Source organism: Manis javanica, chromosome 10 (genome assembly GCF_040802235.1).
Source record: "Manis javanica isolate MJ-LG chromosome 10, MJ_LKY, whole genome shotgun sequence".
NCBI classification, from domain to species: Eukaryota; Metazoa; Chordata; class Mammalia; order Pholidota; family Manidae; genus Manis; species Manis javanica.
In genome coordinates this window covers 74,670,821-74,695,552 of record NC_133165.1, presented here as the reverse complement: position 1 = coordinate 74,695,552, position 24,732 = coordinate 74,670,821, and the positions used below count along the sequence as shown (strand labels likewise).

Sequence of the window (24,732 nt, the reverse complement as noted above, 5' to 3'; positions counted from 1 at the left end):
CTAATGAGTTTAATTTTATTCATGTCTTAAGCATAGTAGTGACCAGATGATTATATACATTAAAATATTAGAACAGCATCCTTCTCCAATTCAAAAATGTTGCCTTTAAAACTACTTTCTGTGAAATTCCAGTATTTTAAGTAGATTTTATATGCCAGTTCTTTCTCCACTGACTAGTTGGGAGAGGGGCAAAATCCATAGTTAAGTAAAGGTTTTTTAAAACTAAATAAAAGGAAAGTTATATCTACTTATAGTTTACTTACCTAAATTTGTTCTTTAAAGAAAGTTTGAATGGAGAATGGAAATATAAAACAAAATAGAGCTATAGTTGTATTTGGAGAAACTTCAAAGTTGATCTCTGATATCCAGTGATATTTGCCTTTCCTAGGAAAAAAACAATGAAAAATAAAACATCAGGTATCTTAAAATATCTCATTTTTAAATTTATTTGATGAAGGGCTGGGCTTATATTTGTAGTTCTTCATTGTAAAAGTCTGCATCACAGTTCCTGTCTCATTTACTATTTTATTACAGACTGAGAGCCAGTATGAAGGAATGCTTTGAAATTATACAGTACCTTTTTAGAATAGTGATACTATTGTCATGACATTGAAAAACAATAACATGGCCAATCTGAAAATGATTTATCCATCTAATCTTAAAATCCAAAAAAAAAAACACCCCAAATTCAGGGGTATTCTAAGATTACTTTAACCATGGATTACTTTAGATTTTCTTTTTTAACTCATAAGAAAATAAAATGGTTTCCTCATTTTAGATTGGGCTTTCATTTTTAGTGTTGGTCAGTTTCAAGGTGTAGCTACTTTTTTAAAGGGTTGTGAGTAGCCTTACATTTTGATCAGTTACAAAATGAGTTAACGCACTCAAAGGCTTTAGGTAATCAAAAATTAAGTTTGTTTTCTTTCCTGTTCTAGTTACCGGTTTACTAAAATAGTGAGCATACATGATCACATGAAAATTGGGCTTCTGGAGCACCTGAACAGAAAGGGAGTGGTTCATATTCAGCATTACAAAAGACAACTTTCTCTTTTTGAAGGGGATTACTTTGGCTATTTTCCAGGTACTGGGGAAATTCCAGATTCATTACAAGTTATTGGGATGGCTATTAATTATTCATTTCCTAAAATATGTTGATTACAGACTTGAGATTTGGTTATATATAATAGAACTCTTATTTCACTTCATCAGTTTATAAAAAATGTAGAAGTTTATACTGATACAAAATTGAGACTCCTACATTATAAGTCACATATTTTTTTCGAAGAACTCTAGAAACACCAGTGTTACTAATCAGAACATATTTAATCGAAGAACTATTTGAAAGTAATGTAAGAGTAATAGAATTTGTGCATTTGTATATAAGGAAAAGTTATATGCAAAGCATTGCAGTCTTTGCAAGAAAGTAAATAATGAAAGAAAAACATCACTTAATATTCCAATTTTAAGGTGTTGGGTTAAGGATAGAAATTTATAACTAGACAGTTTTTCATAGAGAATTAATACTTTCTAAAGTAGTTGAACAGTATATTCATTCTTTTTAAAAATAGTTCCTCATGGTGGCAGTGGTTAAAGGTCTATATATATGAAACCATATAGCAAAATGTCCACTAGATAGGGCATTTGATTATTTTGAAGACTTCTCTTTAGAATTTCTATGTCTGCTTTGAGGTTGAAGATTGGGGGACAAGAGTCTTCATAAAAATATATTTCCAAATATTTTTCCTTCACATATCTTTTAATTATTTGGGCTTATCTTGATAGCTAGTTACTGGGACATTCACAGCAGTTGTTTTCCTTCATTAGGAAAGCCTCATTAAGCATTATTTGGACTTTTCAACTTGAAAATTTTTAGATAGGTTACAGTAATATAACGGTATAATTCAGATCTCTTGAGTCTAGCATTTTCCCACTGTTCTAAGGACTGCTTCTAATCTTTCTACTATATAAATTTTCATTTATTCAGTATACCTTTAATGTACTAGGCTTTGTACTAGATCCTGAGGTACAAAGGTGATTAAGACATGGACTCTGCTCTCAAGATAAGTGCAGTGTAAGTGAGTTCGAGGTATAGAGTTAGCCCAGAGGAAGAAACACTAGTACTGACTTGAGGTGCTGAGGAAGATAAAACATGTGTAAGAGATGATGAGATGAGGATAAAGAATAAGTAGGAATTTCTTACAGAGGAAGAATGTTCTAAGAATGGGAGGAATATATGCTAAGACTCAATCTTAATACATTAAAGCAAGGAATATGCTTTAAGACTCCTAATTCAAATTCACATTCAATAGTACTCATTACTTGAAATTTCCACTTTAAATGCATATATAATCACAAGTAAAGAACCACAAAGCCACTTTGAGGAACAGATGCTTAGCAGGCACATCTGTTCATAGAATGCTTGGCTTTCACATACACCAACCATTCTCATTATTCCTCACAGATCAACAGCTTTTCATACTAGCTTGTATCTTCAACCTTCCAGTTAGCCAACTGCTCGATTTATCATGAAGGCTAAATGAATTAATACAAGAGTCTACCATATGCTAAATGTGAAATTTAAGTTTTTAATCCTTAGATCTTCAAATGCTATTGTCAATTTTACACCCTATTAACTAGAAATACATATACTAGTATATGTAATATATTTAAATATAGAAATATTTAGTCTCTGTAACAGGTGCATTTGCCTCTTCATTGATGTTTTTTACTTTTTCTCCTTTGCATTAAGAATTGAAACTTCTGGTACAGTATCTTTCTTCAGTCTGATTATTGTTTTAATTTTAACATGATATTGACAGATTGCTTCCCAATTTTAGAACCAACTCTAGGCACAATTATGATATAAATAAAATGTGGCTTTAAGATACGTGTTTTATGATCATAGTCACATTACCTTATATTTGGACCTCAAGTTTTTGGTGATAAACTCTAAGAGCTAGTTCTCCTTGCATATCAAGTGTTGACATTAGTCAATGTTTGACAGTTCAGATCAAATTAATTAACAGAGGTGAAGCTCAAAATGGAATGTGAGTGATAGTGTCACAAAACTCATAAATAGCCACATATGTAACATACTAACACTATTTATATAATCCCTTTTGTTTTTAGGATAGATTCAGATTTATTCACTTTTTGCTGAGAAAAACTATGTTAAGGAAGAGCGCGTTTCATTCTGTTTTACATTTTAACAGCCTTGAAGTAAGAGCTATATCCATAAAGGCACAGTGCAGGTTGTATGATTTCTAGTCCATATTATATCATTCAGTAAAATATCTTGCAGGTTAAAAAGGAAATTTCCTATATCTCTATATGTGTAACATTAATATGTTTATGTCTTAGGAAAGGAATTGTTTGGGGATGGTCCCAATCAAATAAGAAAGTGATATTTTTCATAGTAGAAGAATCTTCAAAAGAAGTGCTTCAGAACTGGTCATGATTTTTATTATTGAACTAATACAAATTGTTATATATTAATTAAAACATTGTATTTAATGACAACCAGTCCAAGTATCTAGTTTTCTAGTAATTGTCAAAATAATTCATGTTTCTAAGATAGCCTCATGTTAAAAAGATTGAATAACGAGTTGCATAAATTACAGATCAAACTGCATTATGACCAACTTTAAGAAACTGGCTTCTTTCTTGTACTAGAATGATGGCAGTGAATACTGATATCACCTTGGACATAGAAATATTTTAGTTGTTTAGCCTCTATTCCAGTTATGCCCTGGATTTGTATCAAAAGTTATGAGAACTTTCAATATTTTAACTGGTCTTTATATTATTTCAAGAATAGAGTGACTTTTAGAATAATATTATTTTCAAGGTGAGGGAGAAAAGTAATGGTATTTTCAAGATGAGGAAGGAAAGTTTGATACTAGCTTGAATTTTTAACTATTAGGATCTGTGCATTAAATTTAAATGTCTGTATTTATGTGTTTGTACAAATTTTTAGAAAAATGTAGCTTCTGAGTTTCTTCAAACATATTCAACAAAGAGAATGCTTTTTGGGATCATTTAGGACTGAGTGGTTTAAATTTAAATATAAATTTAAATTTAAATATATTATCTTAAAATATATTGGTTATGATATCTTGACAGTAATACAGTTACTTATCATTAAGACTGTGTTTTGTTGTTGTTTAGTGTGTTCACATTGAATTATAATCAGCTTCAAACTGGCATGTGTCACTATGAAAATAAGTATTGGTCTCTGTGTCAAGGACTTCTGAAAAAAATCCAGAGACCCATTACAGAGCAGGTAGTGAAAGTCAAACAGAAGGCAAGGGAAAGCTTTTAATAGGTGCTATCCTTTTGGTTTGGTATTCAGGTAGAAGTACTTGAAGAAACTTTTGAGATTACTCATTAAGCAAATATATTTTTGCCTCAGTAATATTTCATTCAACAAAAGCTTGAGTAGTTGTTTGTGCCAAACATTGAAAGAAAATAGTAAAAAATCAAGAGGATAAATTCATTAGTAAATATAAGCAGAAGTATTTTTAACAAGCATACATTTATTGTATACATATAAAGTACCAGGTAACATGGTACTTAGTGCTGGAGATATATAAATATAAAGATTATATGATTCTTGCTTTCATGGAGGTCTCATTTCATTTGGTAAGACAAACTAAAAATTAATTTTTTTAATTAAAAATAAGTGCTATAATAAAAGTGAGCACAAAGCAATATGGAAACATACAGGAGGGAACACCATAAAGGAACCTAGGAAGTTTTCCCAGGAAGGATACCTGAATCTTGATGGTTTAGTTGAAGTTAGTAAGTCAAAGGAAAAACATATTTCCTGTAAGTGGAGTAATGTAGACACAGAATAAGAGAATGCATAGAGGTCAAGGAATCACAAGTCATCAAATAAGGCTAAGATGGAATGGGAGAAAATGTATTGGCAAGGGATGAGGCTGTACAGGTGGGCAAAAGACAGAACTTTGTATAAAGATTTGATATTTTAATCCAAAATTGCTATAAAAGAATTAATAGCAAGGAAGTGACATAATTAGATAAAAATTTTAGAAAGATCACTCTGGATGCTATTGGAAAGCTAAAAATTTTTCATTTCTGTTTATAAGGTCTTTGCAAGATAAAGATACGTGTAAATAACTTCAAGAATTACTCATGTTTGCACAACTTCATTCTTTGAGGTGTTTGGTAAAACCGTAAATTAGGTTATTTGTATAATTGTGTTACAGACAGTAGTAGAATATTTTATTCTTAATAACTCTAAGCTGATCAAATGTAAGAATTTGAAAATTAATTGATCATTGTTGGGAATTCTGTCTGACCTCACCTTTGCATTACAACTTAATGTTGATCCTGTTTGTACTAAATCAGATGATACCTACTAAGTGATGGCATTTATGCCCTGTGTAGCCATGGTGTATTCTGGGTTGCCTGGCCCTACCTCCAGTGCTGAGTTTATAATTAAAAGAATATATAATATAAAAGGGAAAGAGAAAATGAAACTCAGAAGGTGTGTTAGATTATGAAAGGATGAGGTATAAAAGGAGTTAAGAAAAAAGGTAGAAAAGTATCCTTTCCCTGATTGCTTCCTACACTGTAGACTACCTCTGTCTTCCTCTTACCTAAAAATTTGTACTGCCTAAAATGGCATGTAATGACTTTGAAGTATATGCAGCACATCCCAAACATTATTAACTGTTTGTATTGTTTTCATTGCCTAAGAATTATACAGTAACAAATACCATGATACTATAAATAGTTCTCTCTTTTGCCTTGAGGTAGGGGCCAGACTACCAATTTAGACAGTATTATTTTCTTATATATAAAATTCCAAGACATATGTTTTGGTTACTTGAGTAAACATAAATTGATTTATAATTAAAACAACAAAATAGAACAAACTTTATTTCAAAGAATTGAACATATTTAATTTTGCAATTTTAGCCAAACTGTGCCTGGTATAGACCCATCGTTTATAGCATTCAAGTTAGTGGTGCAAAGCCAGCAGACTAAAACTTTCATAGCGACCAAGACTATTTGACTTAATCCAAGTAAGGGATAAACAAGCTTTGAAAAACTTTGATTTCCATTAATATAAATCTGAATCCTCATAAGAGAGGGTTTTTACTACTTTACATGCAAGAAACTAGCTTCACTTAAAGCACTTCGCCAATTCACTCCAAGACAAATATCTTCCTGCAGCAAAAAAAAGTTACCACGTAACCATATCTCTCTGTCAGTCATTACAGATTCTACTTAATGACTGTAGACATCTAACTGATAAAGTAATATTGGGTTCATGATGAAGTCAGATTATATGAGATTAGCAATTTAAAATTATTGCATTCTGAGATAAAATGATATGGAAAAACTGTACTTCCACCATCAATTTTATTTTAAATCCTGAATTATTTCATTCAGAATCAAAAAGCCTTGGAGAATTGATTTATTCTTAGTTTTAATCTTGCTATAAAGGAAAATTGTATTGTTCTGATATTAAAGAGCTGAAAGAAGACCACACTTAGCCAGAGTTCACATAACAAAAATAGTTTTCTCAGGTTTAGCTAATCTGTACCGTCCCTTCTAAAAATGGTTGACCATATGGAAAATTTAAAGACTGCTCTTTTATGATAAGTAAATGACAATGGAAGCAGTAAATACCTCTTTAAAGTTAATTTCTTGCTTGCAGTCTATCTCAGTTTTTACCTACTCAGGCTAATTTGCAGGTGCCTGGGATGAGTAGACAAACCATAATTTCTATCAATCAAGTAGAAGAAGCAAAGAAAACTCTGAGCTTCTCTCCCACTTAACAGGTAGTTTGCTGTGGTTAAAATTAATGCAGATTTTGCAGCAACAAATATTAGCATTTTCATTTATTACCAGTAATTGCTTTGCAATTTGGGAAATGAATAGTTGAATGCATCGTTTGAGTGTTTATTTGACCAGTTATTAGTATTAGAGGCCATCGTTTAAATTTTTCTCTATATATTATGACAAATTAGTTTCTTCATTTGAACATACTTACAATGGTGGTTACTTTTACTTAAAGACGTATTTTATTCTTTGCAGTGTTTGAGCAATACACCTCCACTTACTGAATATTTCCTCAATGATAAGTATCAAGAAGAACTGAATTTCGACAATCCCTTAGGAATGAGAGGTGAAATAGCTAAATCTTATGCTGAGTTAATCAAGCAAATGTGGTCTGGAAAATTTAGCTATGTCACACCAAGAGCCTTTAAGGTTAGTATAATAAATAGATTTTCAATGCGGCTTATATCACCCCCCAAGAAAATAAAAATTGGATATTTGGGGAAAAGACAAAAAATCATAGCTATTACAATGGTTTGTGGCCTTCCAAAGGGACACAACATATAAATAGATACACAGTATATCCATAGTATTAAATTTTTGTGATGGGATCAGAAGAAGTGATTATTTTAAAAATGCCTAAAAAGACTGGGATGGGAGAGAAAACAAAGGTTGAAGAACAGTGGCATGGTAAAAACTATAGGAAGATACCAATGAGAATTTACAGATATTTTAGAATGTAGTACATCTCTGAGAAACCTACATAAGTTTTTATATAAATTAAAAGACTAAATTTGGGCATGTTATTGAGCTCTAAGAACTCAACTTACTTTTAATCATTGTAAGTTTGAAAATTATTAAAATGAAACTAGTAGTAGTAATACTAATTAGTAGTAAATTAGTCATTAGTAAAACAAGCAGTAAATATTAATTACCTATTCAATATAATAATCCTTAAACTTTTAAGTTTATTCTTGTTTGTTGAAATGATTACATATTAGAATCATTAAATCTCAAATAGTTGTCATTCAAATAAGAATTAAGCTAAAATTTAGCTTTCTATTGTTAAAAATGTTTCCCTAAGTATATAAATGAGATTTATGAGAAATTTTAAACTTGTAAGGAGAATAAGCAATTTTCAGCCACTTTTATATAAACAACTTAAATGACACTCATAAAGGACATCTTCTAGGCAACATTTTATTAACTATAGGCTAGTTCTTTAAAAAAACAAACAAATCAAAAGCATTCCTGCCTTTTATCTTCTTTACATTTCTAAATTTTGGACAGGCTAGCTCAGACGAACTATTTCTCAATCCTTAACAGTGATTCCAGTTAATTTCATTTTGCTAGATATTCTCTTTTAAAATTATATGTAATTGGGCTCTTGATATTTTTATCTTTCACATTTCTTATTACTCTCATCAAAATATACTTAGTACTGCAAAGACTAGGAATATTATATATGAATACAGATATTCCTGTTACCTCTGTAAGATTCATACTTTTTATACTCAGAAACTAATGAGAGCCTTATAATTTTTTGAAGTGACCCAGAAATGTTATTGAATTTTAATAACCTTGTGTTTCCTATTCGTTTGTACAAAACTTTACCATATTTTCTCATGTTGTTTCTTCAGGTCAAAATTTCTTTTCTATTTTACAAATTAGTTAGCACTTAAAAATACTTTTAGATATATAATTATATTATTTAATCTATATGTAATCATTATATCTGCAAATGACTGGAGAAATGCCATATGTTGGCTTAGGGGTTACAAATAAATTTTAGCAAGTAGATGATTCACAAGTATGGAATCCATGAATAATGAGAATCAACTATGTATTTTTTAAAAAATGATCTGGTCCCTAGATAGGATTTTATAGTTTTGTTTTTCTTACAGACACAGGTAGGACGCTTTGCACCTCAGTTCTCTGGATACCAGCAGCAGGACTGTCAAGAACTATTAGCTTTCCTATTAGATGGACTACATGAAGATTTGAATAGAATTAGGAAAAAACCATATATACAATTAAAAGATGCTGATGGAAGGCCAGACAAGGTAAATTTAACAATATTATTATCACCATTGTTATAATAATAATATATCTTTGTCTAATATGTGTCTCTTTTCTTTAAAGGTGGTTGCTGAAGAAGCCTGGGAAAACCATTTAAAAAGAAATGATTCTATCATAGTAGATATATTTCATGGCCTTTTCAAATCAACTCTAGTTTGTCCTGAATGTGCTAAGATTTCAGTAACATTTGATCCTTTTTGTTACTTGACACTTCCATTGCCCATGAAAAAAGAACGAACCTTGGAAGTTTATTTAGTTAGAATGGACCCACTTACCAAACCTATGCAGGTAAGCAATGCTTATTTTCTTTGTATTTGTTATTTTCACAAAAGGTTGTGGTTGAGTACTTATGCCTCAAGTGCAATTCAATAATAACAAGTTTTTTTGTGTGTAAGAGATTTTATAAGCTAAATACTTTGGAAGTTATGCAACTAATTTTAGAATCTTGAAAGGATAAGGGATGTACAAACTCATTTGTCATGTAAAAACAAGTCTTAAAGCCTTTTTCTTATCAAAGAAAATGAGAGGTGGTTTGATTTTGCAAGGTTGGGATGAGTATTAGCTTACAAAGAGTAATAACATGGTATTATTTTTCCTATTTTCCAACTTTAATATAAATCATTTATTTAGTATTAATTATAACTGCTTTTCCTAATGGCTCTGGGAAGTAGAACTAATATTTACTATACATTTGGACTCATAGTATGGTAAGATAACGGTATATTTTAAATACCTGCACTATCTAAGCATCTGAAGTACTTAAAAGAGAAATAGAAACTTATTTAGACTGGAAATACTTGCTTCAGTAATGTTCTAACCTTTTTACAGTTTGGAGTGTCAAATACTGCTTACTCTCAGAGCCCTGTGCTAGGCCTTAATATCAGTTATCTGCCTGATTCCATTGCCTGCTGTTGTTAATTGGATTATTTTACATTTTGTGGAGGAAAGCACCATATTTTGCTTCCTTTATTGATCAGTTAATCATTTTCTGACACTTCTACTCTCTTTCCCTAAGTTCTGTTATAGCATTTATAAAATTGTATTATGACATTTGATTTATTTCGATGTTTTCTCCCATAGACCTTGAGTTCTTTGAAGATAAGGACTTCATAAATTTTTTTTTATTTCCAACCCTTATTACTTGTAGATACTAATGCAAAAGTGTTCAAAAAATTTTACTCATTCAAATATGTAGGGTTCACCTACTGAGTGTAAAACTCTGTTGGGTAACCAAAGCAGACATGGTTCTGCTATAGAAGATTGTTTTTGAAGATCCTTAGCTTAGGGTCCTAGCCAGATAGTACAATTTGTTAAAGCACAATAGCTGTATTAGCCTTCTTGAGCTGCATAACCAAATATGATAGACTAAGCAGGTTAAAAAACAGAAATTTATTTTCTGAGACACTACCCATCGCTAGGGCCCTATGTTTATGATCTCATCTGAACCTCCCAAAGGCCTCATCTCTGAATACTATCACATTGCTGGTGAGGGCTTTAACAGAGGAATTTTGAGGAGACACCATTCAGTCCACAGTAATATTCATAAAATCTATGTGAAAGGTATGCTTTGAACAAAATTATGATCCTAACCATTTATTTAATGACAGTGTTTGGGCTTACTATCAATAGGATATAATATATTAAGTATTCATAAAAATACAGTCTTTTCACTGCCCTTGTACTGTTCACCATGTAAGAACTCATTCACTATGTAAGAATTTGTTCAGCATATAAGAACTTGTTCGTATGCTTCAGAAGATTGGAGACTGACGAGAATTAGGCTTGGGGTGGATTAATGATTGTGCATTGAGCATTGAGTCCCCTATACAGAATTTTATTGTTGTTAACAACCATTTGATCAATAAATATGAGAGATGCCCTCTCAGAAAAAAAAAAAATACAGTCTTTTCAGTTAAAATAATTAAAGACTAATAGAGACTAGTCATGGGCTCAATTCTGCAAGTTTCACCCATTTCTTTGCTGCTGCTTTTTACATTTCCTTCATGAACTCACTGAACCTGGTAACCTCATGTCAGTATTTCATCCAGAGAATATTATAGAGAGCAACAGCATCATGGTACTTGCCCTTCTCCATGAGCAGGACCAATAAAGACCTGTTTTTATTTCTGGCCAGGGGAGTATATGTTCACATTTCTAAAATCACATCCTTTAGATGCTCACTTAATCACTTGTTCTTAAGCATAGGACTGTTAGCATTCATTTCAATGGTGAGAAACTGTAGCAGTGCTAAACTACACCCTTACTTCTCTGGTTTGTAACTTTACAAATATATGCCATAAGTATAATGGAGTAAGAGAAGTTATAAAACAATGATAAAAAACATACTGGAACAAAAATGTAGATATTCTATTTCTCTACAACACGTTTGTTTAAGACAGTACTCTATCATGTCAATAATATAATCTATAGTGTAGAAAGACAGATTGCATTCAAGTTATACATTAGCCCATCAGGTGTGTACTGAATGTTCTCCTATAATTTGAATTTAAATATTTCCAGCAATGTGAATTTCATTAATTTACCTCTTTTCTCAGTGACCAAAAATATAAATTTTTGGAGGTTAGAGCCATGGTGAGCAAAGAAGAATAGGGACTTTTTTTTTTCCACTTGGAGACAGTAACAACTCAAATACAAAATGATAACCTCATTAACACTATGCTTTAACCAATTGGAGAGGAAAGGAAAATTAGCTGAGTTCGCATATTTGATGATCATTCCTATCATTAAAGTTGATTTAGGTCACAGAAGTTTATTAGTCATTGTTTTGGACATGTATTACATATTGAGCTGTCATACTCTGCAAGATGCTAGAAATACTAGGGTATTCCTAGTCCTTGTTCTCAAGAAGTTTGTCATTCAGTATGAAGAGTGCTATGACAGGATGCTGTAGGAGAGTACAGAAGGAATAACATAGCCAAACTGGCAGTTTACCCGTGTTGAGTCCTGAAGGATAATTAGGTTTCCATGAAAGCTGGAAATACATTGTAGACCAAGAAAGTGGCATGTACAAAAAGGCCAAAGGCAAAAGAGGACATGGTCCACTTCTGGAAACTAGAAGTAGATAATAATGATAGGCAGAAGACAGATCACAAAGAATCTTGATGCCATTATAGGAAGTCTGGACTTCATCCTAATGACTAAGGGAGCCACTGGAGGTTATTAAGTAGATTATGTGGCCAGATTTACATCTGAGAAAGGCTAGTACAAAGATTGGATTGGAAAGACTTAGACCAAATATACAAAGACCAGTGATCAGATGACAAATGACAGGGCTTGAACTTTTTTAAGATTAATGTCAGGATTGCTGTTAGATAGAACTGGTTGAATATAGTAAGTAAAAATATTTGAGTGTCCAAAGATAATGTCAAGTTTATTGGATTGGAAAACAGGAGATAGTGGTGCTATTTGTTTTAATTGGATATATAAGAATAAAGGTTTAAGAAGAAATCTGTTTTAGTATTGGATATGTTTGCCTGACATGACCTAAATCTGTGTTTAATATTGGACATATTGAGGTACATGAGAAAAATTTAGGTAGAGATATCAATAGGCATTGAGTTTAAGTGTCAAGAGTAGAGGAGACAGGTCTGTGCTTGATAGATAAATTGGGCTGTGAGCTTTATGAAGATAGCAGTGAATGTCTAAGAAGGATAAGGTCATCTAAGGCTAGGGTGATCCTGTAATTGATCATCTACACCAGAACTCTATAAAAAATAAAAGGGGCCATGATTAATTATGCCAGGACAGCAAGCTAATCCAAGACTGGCCACAGCAAATTGGGATATATTGTCATTTTGTCTAGAGAGAGCATGTAGAACTGGGAAGAGGGCTAAGGATAAAACTCTAAAAGACACTAGAGAACAGCCTCAAAAGGGGTGACCACAGCAAAGAATAAAATAAGTAGTAGTGTTGTAGGGAAAGGAAAATATTAAAGAAGAGGAGCAATCATCAGTCATGCTACAAAGAGGCCAATAAAATAAGGGCTAGTAAAGTTTAGGTTGTGTGAAAGTATTGACAACCTTGGTAACAAGTTAAATAAAGAGGTGAAGACAAAAGCCAGGAATGGATTGATGAGTGAATGGAAAGTGAGGAAGTTATGATAGTCAGGGTACCAGTCAGCTTTTAACAAGGTTACTTTATTTATAAGGCAGAAAATAAAGAGGGATGACTAGAAGAGAATTATCACAGGGAAAGCAATGACTTTTGTTTTTTTGTTTTTTTAAGAGACTTCTATATAGTCCAGTGCTTATGTAAGAGTCATGATAAAATGAAATAAAAGATCATTGGGTTTGGGTTCCAGAGGAAGCAGAAGAGGATGGGTCAGAACATAGATGCTAGGGTTAGCCTTGAATGGGAAGAGACACACCTGATTCTCATTCTGTGTTGAAAGAGACAAAGAAAAGGATATTTTAGACTCCAGTTTGTAGGGGGACAGAAAGTTGGGGATTTTCCTATACTGTAGCCTCTGTATTTTTTTTGATGAAATAGGTATTCTGCTAGTGAAGGCAGAAGTGATGAAATAAGAAGCCTAAGGAATAGTGAAGATTTGAAGTCGTTATTGAGAGAAATAAGAGAATAGCAAACAAAGAATACACAGAATTTCTGTCTAATGTTGAAGGATCACCTGAGATTGGCACTGTGCATTTGTGACACACCAGTCTCTAAAGTTAGGCAAGTTTCTCTAGTTTGGCAATAATAATAAAACTGAATAATGAAGTGTTCAAGGCTTTGCACTGGAATAGTTGAAGTGCTGACTCATGTGGTGTCTGGATGGAAGTCATGGTAAACTGGAAGAAAGTTGAGGCAAGAGCACTTAGAGATCTAAATGTAAGCCAAACATTGCAAAGAAATGAGTTTCCAGGAAAAGTAAGTAGCAGTTAGTCTGTAATCTGTTAAAGAGTTTAAGGTATCAGAACTGGAGCAAACTATTACAGGGTCCAAGAAGTGAACCACAGTTAGATGCAAGTGTAGGTCTTTGAACTGAGGAATCAAAGAACAATGAGGCTAATATAAGTCATCCACATAGACATTGTCACCCAGGATGATGGCAAAATTGGAAACTGGGCACAATGAGCCTACTGAATGTGAGGAAGGAACCATGAGTTCAGGCTCATCTACTTAATATTTCTCCCCCAGAGTAACACGTTCATTATAAATTTTTTTGTTTTTAGTACAAAGTGATTGTCCCCAAAATTGGAAATATACTTGATCTTTGTACAGCATTGTCTGCTTTGTCAGGAGTACCTGCAGATAAGGTAAGATATTTCTGAATTTGACATATGTAAGTTGGAGTTCAGTTCTTCAGTGTTGTAAAACCAGCTTAATAGAAATTTATTTCCTTTTAGATGATAGTTACTGATATATACAATCATAGATTTCACAGAATATTCGCTATGGATGAAAACCTTAGTAGTATTATGGAACGAGATGATATTTATGTGTAAGTATAAAATTCATTGTGCAAAATATTACTTGAGAAAAATTCAAAAGAAATAACATGGAAGTGTTCCGAGTTTATGGTCAGTTTTGTCTTTGTAGGTTTGAAATTAATATTAATAGGACAGAAGATACAGAGCATGTGATTATTCCTGTTTGCCTAAGAGAAAAATTTAGACACTCAAGTTATACGCACCATACTGGTTCTTCACTTTTTGGTCAGCCTTTTCTTATGGCCGTACCACGAAACAATACTGAAGATAAACTATATAATCTCCTGCTTTTGAGAATGTGGTAAGTGCCAAACAATTCTACATTAATAAAATAAAATATGAAATAGTTAATAAAAGTAAACATGCAAGGTGTACTATGAGAATATAATTAGATAAGTTTGAAATATCTCAACTTTGTTTAGATAGTTGTCAATTTTAAAAAATCCAGTTTCTCAGTCATGTAAAGCATATTACTGGGGTAATTTCAGACCCAGAAAGCATGAATTCTTGTAGCTGTTTCCCAACAAGTATTTTCTGTTAATAGGAAATAGGACTCTATTGTGTATGCACTCTGAAATCATAACAAATGTCAGATGCTTCATTTCTTTATACACACTGCCAGTTGAAGAACTCATACTGAACATAGTTTTAACTTACAGGGTAAACTTTCATGGTCAGTAGTATTGTGAGGCAACCCTTTTTTGTCTTCTTTAAAAAGTTCAGTTCAGTAATAAGGTAATGAAGAATAGCATTTGATCCTTTTTTTTATCCTTTCTAACTGATATATTTAGTATTCTTTCTTGCATACCTGTTTTAATCCTTATTGTCCCATAAGCAGTCTGTAAAGATCACGTTATACAACTATAAGTAATTTTAGCCATAATATGTTTCATCTAAATGTGGATCTTCATATAATTTGTTTAGTTTTTTAAGTTGAGAAATTATTTTCCACAAATTTTTAACATATAAAAGAAGGATATTAAAACCCAGGAAGTACAAATTAGCTTCTTTTTATAAACACATTGAAAACACAGATGTCAGTTGCACTTACGGTACTTTATGTTGAGTTTGAATTTACCCTTGAATCTACTAAAGGATTTCTGGTATAGCATTAAAAGTTTCCTTTTTATTGAAAGAATGAAAACTTTTAAGTTTTACCTTTATAGAACTGAACTTGTTTGATTTCTGGTTTTGTTTAAGCCGATATGTCAAAATAGCTACTGAAACTGAAGAAACGGAAGGATCCCTACATTGCTGTAAGGACCAAAATATTAATGGGAATGGTCCAAATGGCATACATGAAGAAGGCTCACCAAGTAAGACAGCCCTGTTAAATTGTAAAAACTCTTCACTTTTTTGGATAATTGCCTCAGAGAAAAATTAAGAGGATAGGGATTAAGGAACTAAAAAATATCTGTAAGCCTAGAAAAATGTTAGTATTAATCATTTTTTAAGTTAGCGTTGGGTCTATTTAAAGACTTTTTATATCCAAAATTAGGTGAAATGGAAACGGATGAGCCAGATGATGAATCCAGCCAGGATCAAGAACTTCCCTCTGAGAATGAAAACAGCCAGTCTGAAGATTCAGTTGGAGGAGATAATGATTCTGAAAATGGATTATGTACTGAGGAGACTTGCAAAGGTCAACCCACGGGACACAAAAAAAGATTATTTACATTCCAGTTCAACAACTTAGGCAATACTGATATCAACTACATCAAAGATGATACCAGGCATATAAGATTTGATGACAGGCAGCTTAGGCTAGATGGTAAGTATTTGTGGAAAGTGGCTTGAACACTAAACCTGAGCAGAGCATGTATTTTTTTTTTTTGGTGAAAACCATGAAATTCAGCACTGTCACAAAAAATAACATTTGCTTATCTATCTAAAGTTTTAAATGAAAAGCCTTAATTTCTATGTATTCTGGAACACATCAGTGTTTATTAAATGGAAATTTGATTTATGCGTATTTTAGCTTTTTTTTTTACTCCTAAAATGCCTTAATGGTTTAGAAGCAGCATTTTGCCCTGATCACCTAGTGCAAGTAGAAAAGATTGCTATTTGTTTATTCTGGTGTATATCCTAACATTAAAAAATACTAATTTTACCATTAAAGCATCTTAAATTTTAAAGAACAAATACGTTTTCCATCCTAGAAAGATCTTTTCTTGCTCTGGATTGGGATCCTGATTTGAAAAAAAGATATTTTGATGAAAATGCTGCTGAGGTAAGTCATCACTCATTCCTTCTTTATCTTCCCCATGTTGATCCTACTGTTATTTCACACTCATTTGCTTCTACCATATATGTTTATTTTGCCAGTAAAAGGTTGGTTATGTACTATAATAGAAAAGTCTTGTTGGTTTTGAACATGCTTTATTTTTATACTTTTTAGTCCTCCGTATAGGTGTATGGATAGGAGTTATTTAAAGGTATGGTTTAAATCTCACCTGAAGTAGGCCTTATGATTCTTTTGAGAAAGTTTAGGAGTTTTTTTCATTGCTATTCATAGTACTGTGGTATCACTAAAATGAGTTTTGTTTCATTTGTTCTCTTAACTCAAGAAATACTTCTCTTTAGGATTTTGAAAAACATGAAAGTGTGGAATATAAACCTCCTAAAAAACCCTTTGTGAAATTAAAAGATTGCATTGAGCTTTTTACAACAAAAGAAAAGCTAGGTGCTGAAGATCCCTGGTAAGAAACAGTAAATGATTGTTTCTAATTTTTTTTTAAAGATTTATGCTGAGGTATATGCTGTATCACATTGGAAAGTAATAAAATCCCTTTGATATTTTAAATAATATCCTTTTCTTTATGTGATAGTAGTCTATGAAGAGGATGAGAATTTTCCCTAATATGTATTTTGTATTTTTTCATAATAGCCATTTTACTATGAGTAATTTAGTTATTTTTCCCAAGAATTTTTAGCTGTGCAGCCATTTGGAAAGAAGCTTTTTTTAGGAAAATCATAATGGTATGTTTTGTAGTATTATTGCAGTTAACCCTTGAAATAATGCAGGCTTGAACTCTGCAGGTCCACTCATATATGGACTTTTTTCAACAATTGGAGAAAACATTTTCTTTTCTCTAGCTTAGTTTATTGTAAGAATACAGTGTATAATATAATATATAAAATATGTTTACTTCACTGTTTGTGTCATCAGTGAGACTTCCAGTCAACAGTACACTATTAATAGTCAGGAGGTTTTTGTGAGTCAAAAGTTATACACAGATTTTTGACTGTGTGGAAGGTCCATGCCCCTAAACCCCATGTTGTCCAAGGGTTAAATAATTCCATTAGAGCCCAGAAGTTTTGGGATTTTCTAATACCAGTACCTCTGCAGTTTTATGATATATCCATGTCTTTTTTAGCATTCTAAAATATAAGTAATCTAACCCTCATCATTTCTTTGAATATTTACATATTAATTTATAATAGTTAAATCTATTTGGAAAACACTGAAGATTAAAATAATAACGAGTTCCTGTCAATCTGGTACATGCTAGGCATACAGTAATTAATTGGTTAATGAATAAATGTACAACTTCCCAAACTTTTTTATCTATTGGTTTCTTTACCTCTGTCAAACTTTAAATATTTCTGTTTATTTTTAGGTATTGTCCCAATTGTAAAGAACATCAGCAAGCCACAAAGAAATTGGATTTATGGTCCCTGCCTCCAGTACTTGTGGTACATCTCAAGCGATTTTCTTATAGTCGATACATGAGAGACAAGTTGGATACCTTAGTTGATTTTCCCATCAAGTACGTTTTGATTGTGCTTCATAAACATTGGGAACTCTTTTTAGACACTAGGTCACATTGGACCCAATTTTAGTTTTTGAGTTATATTTTTGAGTACTTCTGACAATTTGTAAGGAATCAGTAACAATTTTTATTCCTTCTTAAAGATTTTTCAAAGAACAAAGAGAAAATATATATTATCTTCTAAACAATAAACTCATTCTGTGTTACATTACTTATGGGTTCATTGGCCCTGTTTAAAAATCTAAGATACTTTATGGGATCTTAGTGATCTTGTTTTCCTAGGGATTATTTCATCATTAATTAACAATTATTCTTAACTATGCTTTTAAAAAAAGACTTAGGTAATATGAAAAAATGGAATTGCTTAGAAAAATGACATAGTAGTGTAATAATCATCCCTACTGTATCATACTTGTTTTTTTATTGTGTTGTCCAGAATATGACATATTAGTGCAAAGTTTGTTATGAAGAGGTCCAAAGACAGCATCTTTGTAGTCCTTTTTTTTTTATTGTATTCTCATTCATGTAGTCAAGGAAAGACTTCATCACACAAGATTTTGCAACAAGAACTTGGTACTGTCCTATTTGCTAAAAGAACATTGATAGTATTCTTTTGTATTTCATATATGTGCACCAAATTTACTTGATACAGTTAGTAACAAATGCTGAAGGCAAATGTGTATGCAAAGGAGATTGGTAGGAGGTAGATTAGGTAATACTGAAAATACTCCTTGATTGCTTATTCTAACTCGTGCTTAAAATTGAAAATTTTTTGCAATTATGGAAAAAAAGAAATGGTAATTTAACAAAATTATGAGCCAAAAGTTTTCAATCACACAGCATTTTGGCATTGTAAGTACAGAAAGAACTAGAAGTAACAATAATCTGTTAGAGATATATTTGCAATTTAGAATCACATTGTTTTTTTAATGATAAAAGTAGAAAATGAGTAACCAGAAATAATGATAAGCTGTAAGATTATCATGTTCCAGTTTTGTGCTTGACAGATTATACACAGTTGGTTGCATTTCTAGGAATGTTGCCCATTTGGGGTACGTAGCTAATTAAAACCAGCATATAGAATCAAGGTGGCAGAATAGGAAGGTCCCAAGTTACTTCCTCCCACAAACACTCCATTTTTACAATTACATATAGAATAGTTCTCTCTGAGAACAACTGAAGGACTAGCAGGTTTTCTGTAGCTAAAGATAAAAAGAAAAAACCACACTGAGACACGTAGGAGGGGCAGAGATGCAATTTAGGCAAGATTTACATCTACATGGTGATCCACAGGTGGGAGGGATATCACAAACTAGAGGTACCCCCTGAGGGGCAAGGGGTTCAGGCCCCACATCGAGCACCCTCACCCCTGGGACCTGCACCAGGAAGATGAGCTCCCATGACATATGGTTTTGAAGATCAGCAGAGATTAACACCAGGAGAACTGGAGAACTAGAGGAAACCAGGTCTCTGCTCTTAAAGGAACTGCACAGAAACTCACTTACTCTGAGATCCAGAATAAAGACAGCAGTTTGAAAAACACGTGGTCCATACATGAAGAAGATTTTAATAACTAATTTTACGACATGTGCTGGAAGGGCAGGGATTGCTGGCAGTCACCATTTTTCTTTCTCTCCTACTTAGCTGACCCTGGTGCTGGTGAATACCATTTCTCCATTTATCTTGGTAGCATCATTTCTTCCACATGAGCATTACCCTGTGGACCTGCCACAAGCAGTGGGTGGCCTCAACTAGGACTGGTGTCCCCCACCCCCACAGTAGCTCTCACACCTGAGTTAAGCAGCCCTACCCACCAGCATACCCACAACAGTCATAGCCAGGTCTCACAGCTAACCACACTGGTAACCAGCCCTGCCCACCAGCATGCCTGCAGCAGTCTCCTCCTACTGCAAGACTGTACCTGCAGCCCACACAGGGGACACCCCTGGAACACCTGGTTCTGTTGACTAGAAGAATTGCACTTCTGGCCCCACAGGACACCTTTTACATAAGGCCATGCCTTCAAGACCAGGAAACCTAGCTGACTTAACCTAATATCTACAAACATAGTCAGGCAGAAAAATATGTTCCAAACAAAAGAACAAGACAGAACCTCAGAAAAAGAACTAAATAAAGCAGAGGTAAAGACTTCAAAGTAATGATCATAAAGATGCTCACTGAACTGAGGAGAATGAACGAACACAATGACACCTTCAACACAGACAGAAAATATTAAAAAGAACCAATCAGAGATGAAGAATACAACTGAAATGAAAAATATACAATAGGAAATCCACAGCAAATTAGATGATGTAGGAGACTGCATCATTTTGATCTAGAAGACAATATAGTGGAAATCACCCAATCTAAACAGAAAAAAGCATGTTAAAAAGTGAGGATAGTTGAGGAGCAAGATGGCAGCATGAGCAGGGCAGCAGAAGTCTCCCAAAAACATATATATTTTTGAAAATACAATAAATACAACTATTCCTAAGAGAGAGACCAGTGGATACAGTACAACAGCCAGGCTACATCTACATCTGCAAGAACTCAGCATCTCACGAAGGGGGTAAGATACAAGCTGCGGCCCGGCAGGACCTGAGCGCTCCCCCCAACCCAGGTCCTCGGAGGGAGGAAAGGAATCGGAGTGGGGAGGGAGTGAAAGCCCAGGACTGCTAAACAACCAGGTCTAGTATTCCGCACCGGGAGCACAGACACACACTGCATGGTGTGCTGGATATTAGAGAAACGGAAAAGCAAAATCTGTGAGTGGGTCCCAGCAACCGGCTCCCCTGGGACAAAACAAAAGTGAGTGCTATTGGAAAGTCTTAAAAGGGACAGGGGCCATGCAGGTGGACGGAAGCATCCCGGCACACACAGCCCAGCAGCTGGGAATCCCAGGGAACTACAGGCGCCCTAATCCCCTGGGCGACAGTGCAGCTCTGAAGCCCCTCACGGTGATAAGCAGCCTGCCAGTCGTTCCCCCGGCCACCACAGCCCACAACACAATGGCACAGTAGCTGGAGAGCGGCTTCATGTGCATGAGGCGGAGGTCGAGCAGCCGTGAAGTGCCTGCGTGCACCCACAGTGGCAGTTGACAGCTGGGGAGTGGCTGCGCATGAGCGTGGTAAGGGTGGAGCAGACTGGGAGCGGCCGCACCCCCAGCAGCCACCCAGAATCTCCTTCCAGGGCGCAGCCACCCAGGTGAGACCCAAAGGTCACCACGGGTGCGCAGCTGCCCAGCGCAGGGAGAAGAAATGGGCAAGGCGCGAAAGGGTGCCACTTTTGCAGGAGAGCACACCCGGCGTGCCTGCCACTCCCTGGAGGGCTCTGGGCTACCCTCACAGCAACCCCGCCTAGGGAAGTTTAGGGGATTAATCTGGAGGCTGCTCCAGGAGTGTAGGTAACCAACAGAGGCAATGGAGAAGGGCAAGGTGACCAGCAAACACGAAAGGACTTTGTTCTTCCAGCTCACACACGTGCTCCCTGCCTATAGCTTCCTCTATCACCATAAAAAGGCAGAAGAATTTGGTCCAGTCCAGAATTACACAGACAACCCCTTGAGAGAGGGCCTGGGGAGATAGATTTAACCAATCTTCCTGAAAAAGAATTCAAAATAAAGGTCATAACCATGCTGATGGACCTGCAGAGAAATATGCAAGAGCTAAAGGAGCAAGTAGGGAGGGAGAATACAGAAATAAAACAATCTCTGGAAGGACATAAGAGCAGACTGGATGAGGTGCAAGAGGCTGTTAATGGAAGAGAAATCAGAGAAAAGGAACACAGAGAAGCTGATATAGAGAGAGAGAAAAGGATCTCCAGGGATGAAAGAATGTAAAGAACCGTGTGACCAATCCAAACGAACAATATTCTCATTATAGGGGTACCAGAAGAAGAAGAGAGAGAGAAAGGGATAGAAAGTGTCTTTGAAGAAATAATTGCTGAACACTTCCCCAAAATGGGGAAGGAAATAGTCCCTCAGACAATGGAAGCACACAGATCTCCTAACACAGGAAACCCAAAGAGGACAAAACCAAGACATAGAATAATTAAAATGGCAAAGAGCAAAGACAAAGACAGAGTATTAAAGGCAGCCAGAGAGAGAAAAAAGGTCACCTACAAAGGAAAACCCCTCAGGCTATCATCAGACTTCTCAACAGAAACCTTACAGGCCAGAAGACAATGGCATGATATATTTAATGCAATGAAACAGAAGGGCCTTGAACCAAGAATACTGTATCCAGCAGGGTTATCATTTAAATATGAAGGAGGGATTAAACAATTCCCAGACAAACAAAAGTTGAGGGAATTTGCCTCCCATAAACCACATCTACAGGGTATTTTAAAGGGACTGCTCTAGATGGAAGCACTCCTAAGGCTAAATAGATGACACCAGAGAAAATAAAATCACACCAGAGAAAGCAGACCAACCAAATACTAACTAAAGGCAAAAAATAAAATCAACTACTCACAAAAGCAGTCAAAGGAAACACAGAAGAGTACAGAATAAAACACCTAACATATAAAGAATGGAGGAGGAGGAATAAGAAGGGTGAGGAATAAAGAATGAACACACTATGTTTATAATAGCTGAATAAGCAAGTTAAGTTAGAAAGATAGTAAAGAAGCCAACCTTGAACCTTTGGTAACCACCAATCTAAAGCCTGCAAAGACAATAAGTACGTATCTTCCAATAATCATCCTAAATGTAAAAGGACTGAATGCACCAATCAAAAGACACAGAGTAATAGAATGGTTAAAAAGCAAGACCCGTCTATATGCTGCTTACAGGAGACTCGCTTCAACCAAAAGACATACACAGACTAAATGTCAAGGGATAGAAAAAGATATTTCAGGCAAACAATAGGGAGAAATAAGTAGGTGTTGCAGTACTTGTATCAGACAAAATAGACTGCAAAACAAAGTCACAAGATATAAAGAAGGATATTACATAATGATAAAGGGGTCAGTCCAACAAGAGGATATAACCATTATAAATATATATGCACCCAATACAGGAGTACCAACATTTGTGAAACAAATACTAACAGAATTAAAGGAGGAAATAGAATGCATTGCGTTCATTCTGGGAGACTTCAACACACCACTCACTTCAAAGCACAGATCCACCAGACAGAAAATAAGTAAGGACACAATGGCACTGAACAACACACTAGAACAGATGGACTTAACAGACATCTATAGAACTCTAGGCCCAAAAGCAGTAGGATACACATTCTTCTCAAGTGTACATGGAACATTTTCCAGAATAGAGCATACTAGGCCACAAAACGAGCCTCAGTAAATTCAGACAGATTGAAATTCTACCAAGCAACTTCTCACAGCACAAATGCATAAAACTAGAACTAAATTGCACAAAGAAAACAAAGAGGCTCACAAACACATGGAGGCTTAACCACATTCTCCTAAATAATCAATGGATCAATGACCAAATTGAAACAGAGATCAAGCAATGTATGGAGACAAATGAAATGACAGCATAAAGCCCCAACATCTGTGGGATACAGTGAAGGCTGTTCTAAGAGGAAAGTATATATAGCAATCCTGTGCTATTTAAAGAAGGAAGAACAATCCTAAATGAATAGTCTAAAATCACAATTATTGAAACTGGATAAAGAAGAACAAATGAGGCCCAAAGTCAGCAGAAGAAGGGACATAATAAAGATCAAAGAAGAAATGAATAAACTTGAGAATAATAAAACAATAGAAAAAATCAATGAAACCAAGAGCTGGTTCTTTGACAAAATAAACAAAGTAGATGAGCCCCAGCCAGATTTATAAAGAGAAAAAGAATATACACACTCAACAGAATCTGAAACCAGAAAGGAAAAATCACAACAGACCCCACAGAAATACAAAGGATTATTAGAGAATACTATGAAAACCTATATGCTACCAAGCTGGAGAACCTAGAAAAAAATGGACAACTTCCTAGAAAAATACAACCTTCCAAAACTGACCAAGGAAGAAACAAAAAATGTAAACAGACCAATTACCAGCAGAGAAATTGAATCGGTAATCAAACAAGTATGCAAGAAGAAAACCCCTGGTCCAGATGGATTCACTGCTGAATTTTATCAGAAACACAGAGAAGACTTAATACCCATTCTCCTTAAAGTTTTCCAAAAAATAGAAGAGGAGGGAATACTCCCAAACACATTCCATGAAGCCAACATCACCTTAATGCCAAAACCAGGCAAAGACCCCACCGATAAAGAAAATTACAGACCAATATCCCTGATGAACATAGACACAAAAATACTCAACAAAATATTAGCAAACCGAAATCAAAAATACATCAAGAAGATCAAACACCATGATCAACTGAGATTCATCTCAGGGATGCAAGTGTGGTACAACATTCGAAAATCCATCAACATCACCCACCACATCGACAAAAAGGACAAAAACCACATGATCATTTCCATAGATGCTGAAAAGCATTCTACAAAATTCAACATCCATTCATGACAAAAACTCTCAACAAAATGGGTATAGAAGGCAAGTACCTCAACATAATAAAGGCCATATATGACAGACCCACAGCCAACATCATACTTAACAGCGAGAAGCTGAAAGCTGTTCCTCTAAGATCGGGA

At 34.4% G+C, this 24,732-nt stretch overlaps 1 protein-coding gene across 6 annotated transcripts in view; it reads left to right on the top strand.

Moving 5' to 3' along the window:
* Window positions 1-24,732, top strand: part of USP15 (ubiquitin specific peptidase 15) — a 140,522-nt gene that overhangs the window by 103,858 nt on the left and 11,932 nt on the right. For 3 of the 6 annotated variants that reach the window (XM_036992289.2, XM_036992288.2, XM_036992290.2), the window contains 11 exons: window positions 7,069-7,242; window positions 8,715-8,873; window positions 8,953-9,177; window positions 14,082-14,165; window positions 14,256-14,350; window positions 14,449-14,640; window positions 15,540-15,655; window positions 15,838-16,110; window positions 16,499-16,569; window positions 16,923-17,038; window positions 17,960-18,109. In XM_036992289.2, the coding sequence (XP_036848184.1) occupies window positions 7,069-7,242; window positions 8,715-8,873; window positions 8,953-9,177; window positions 14,082-14,165; window positions 14,256-14,350; window positions 14,449-14,640; window positions 15,540-15,655; window positions 15,838-16,110; window positions 16,499-16,569; window positions 16,923-17,038; window positions 17,960-18,109 (1,655 nt within the window). Of the gene's footprint in view, window positions 1-935; window positions 1,082-7,068; window positions 7,243-8,714; window positions 8,874-8,952; window positions 9,178-14,081; window positions 14,166-14,255; window positions 14,351-14,448; window positions 14,641-15,539; window positions 15,656-15,837; window positions 16,111-16,498; window positions 16,570-16,922; window positions 17,039-17,959; window positions 18,110-24,732 lie in introns of those variants that run through there. The other 3 variants (XM_036992291.2, XR_005054182.2, XM_036992294.2) reach the window with 3 other exon arrangements.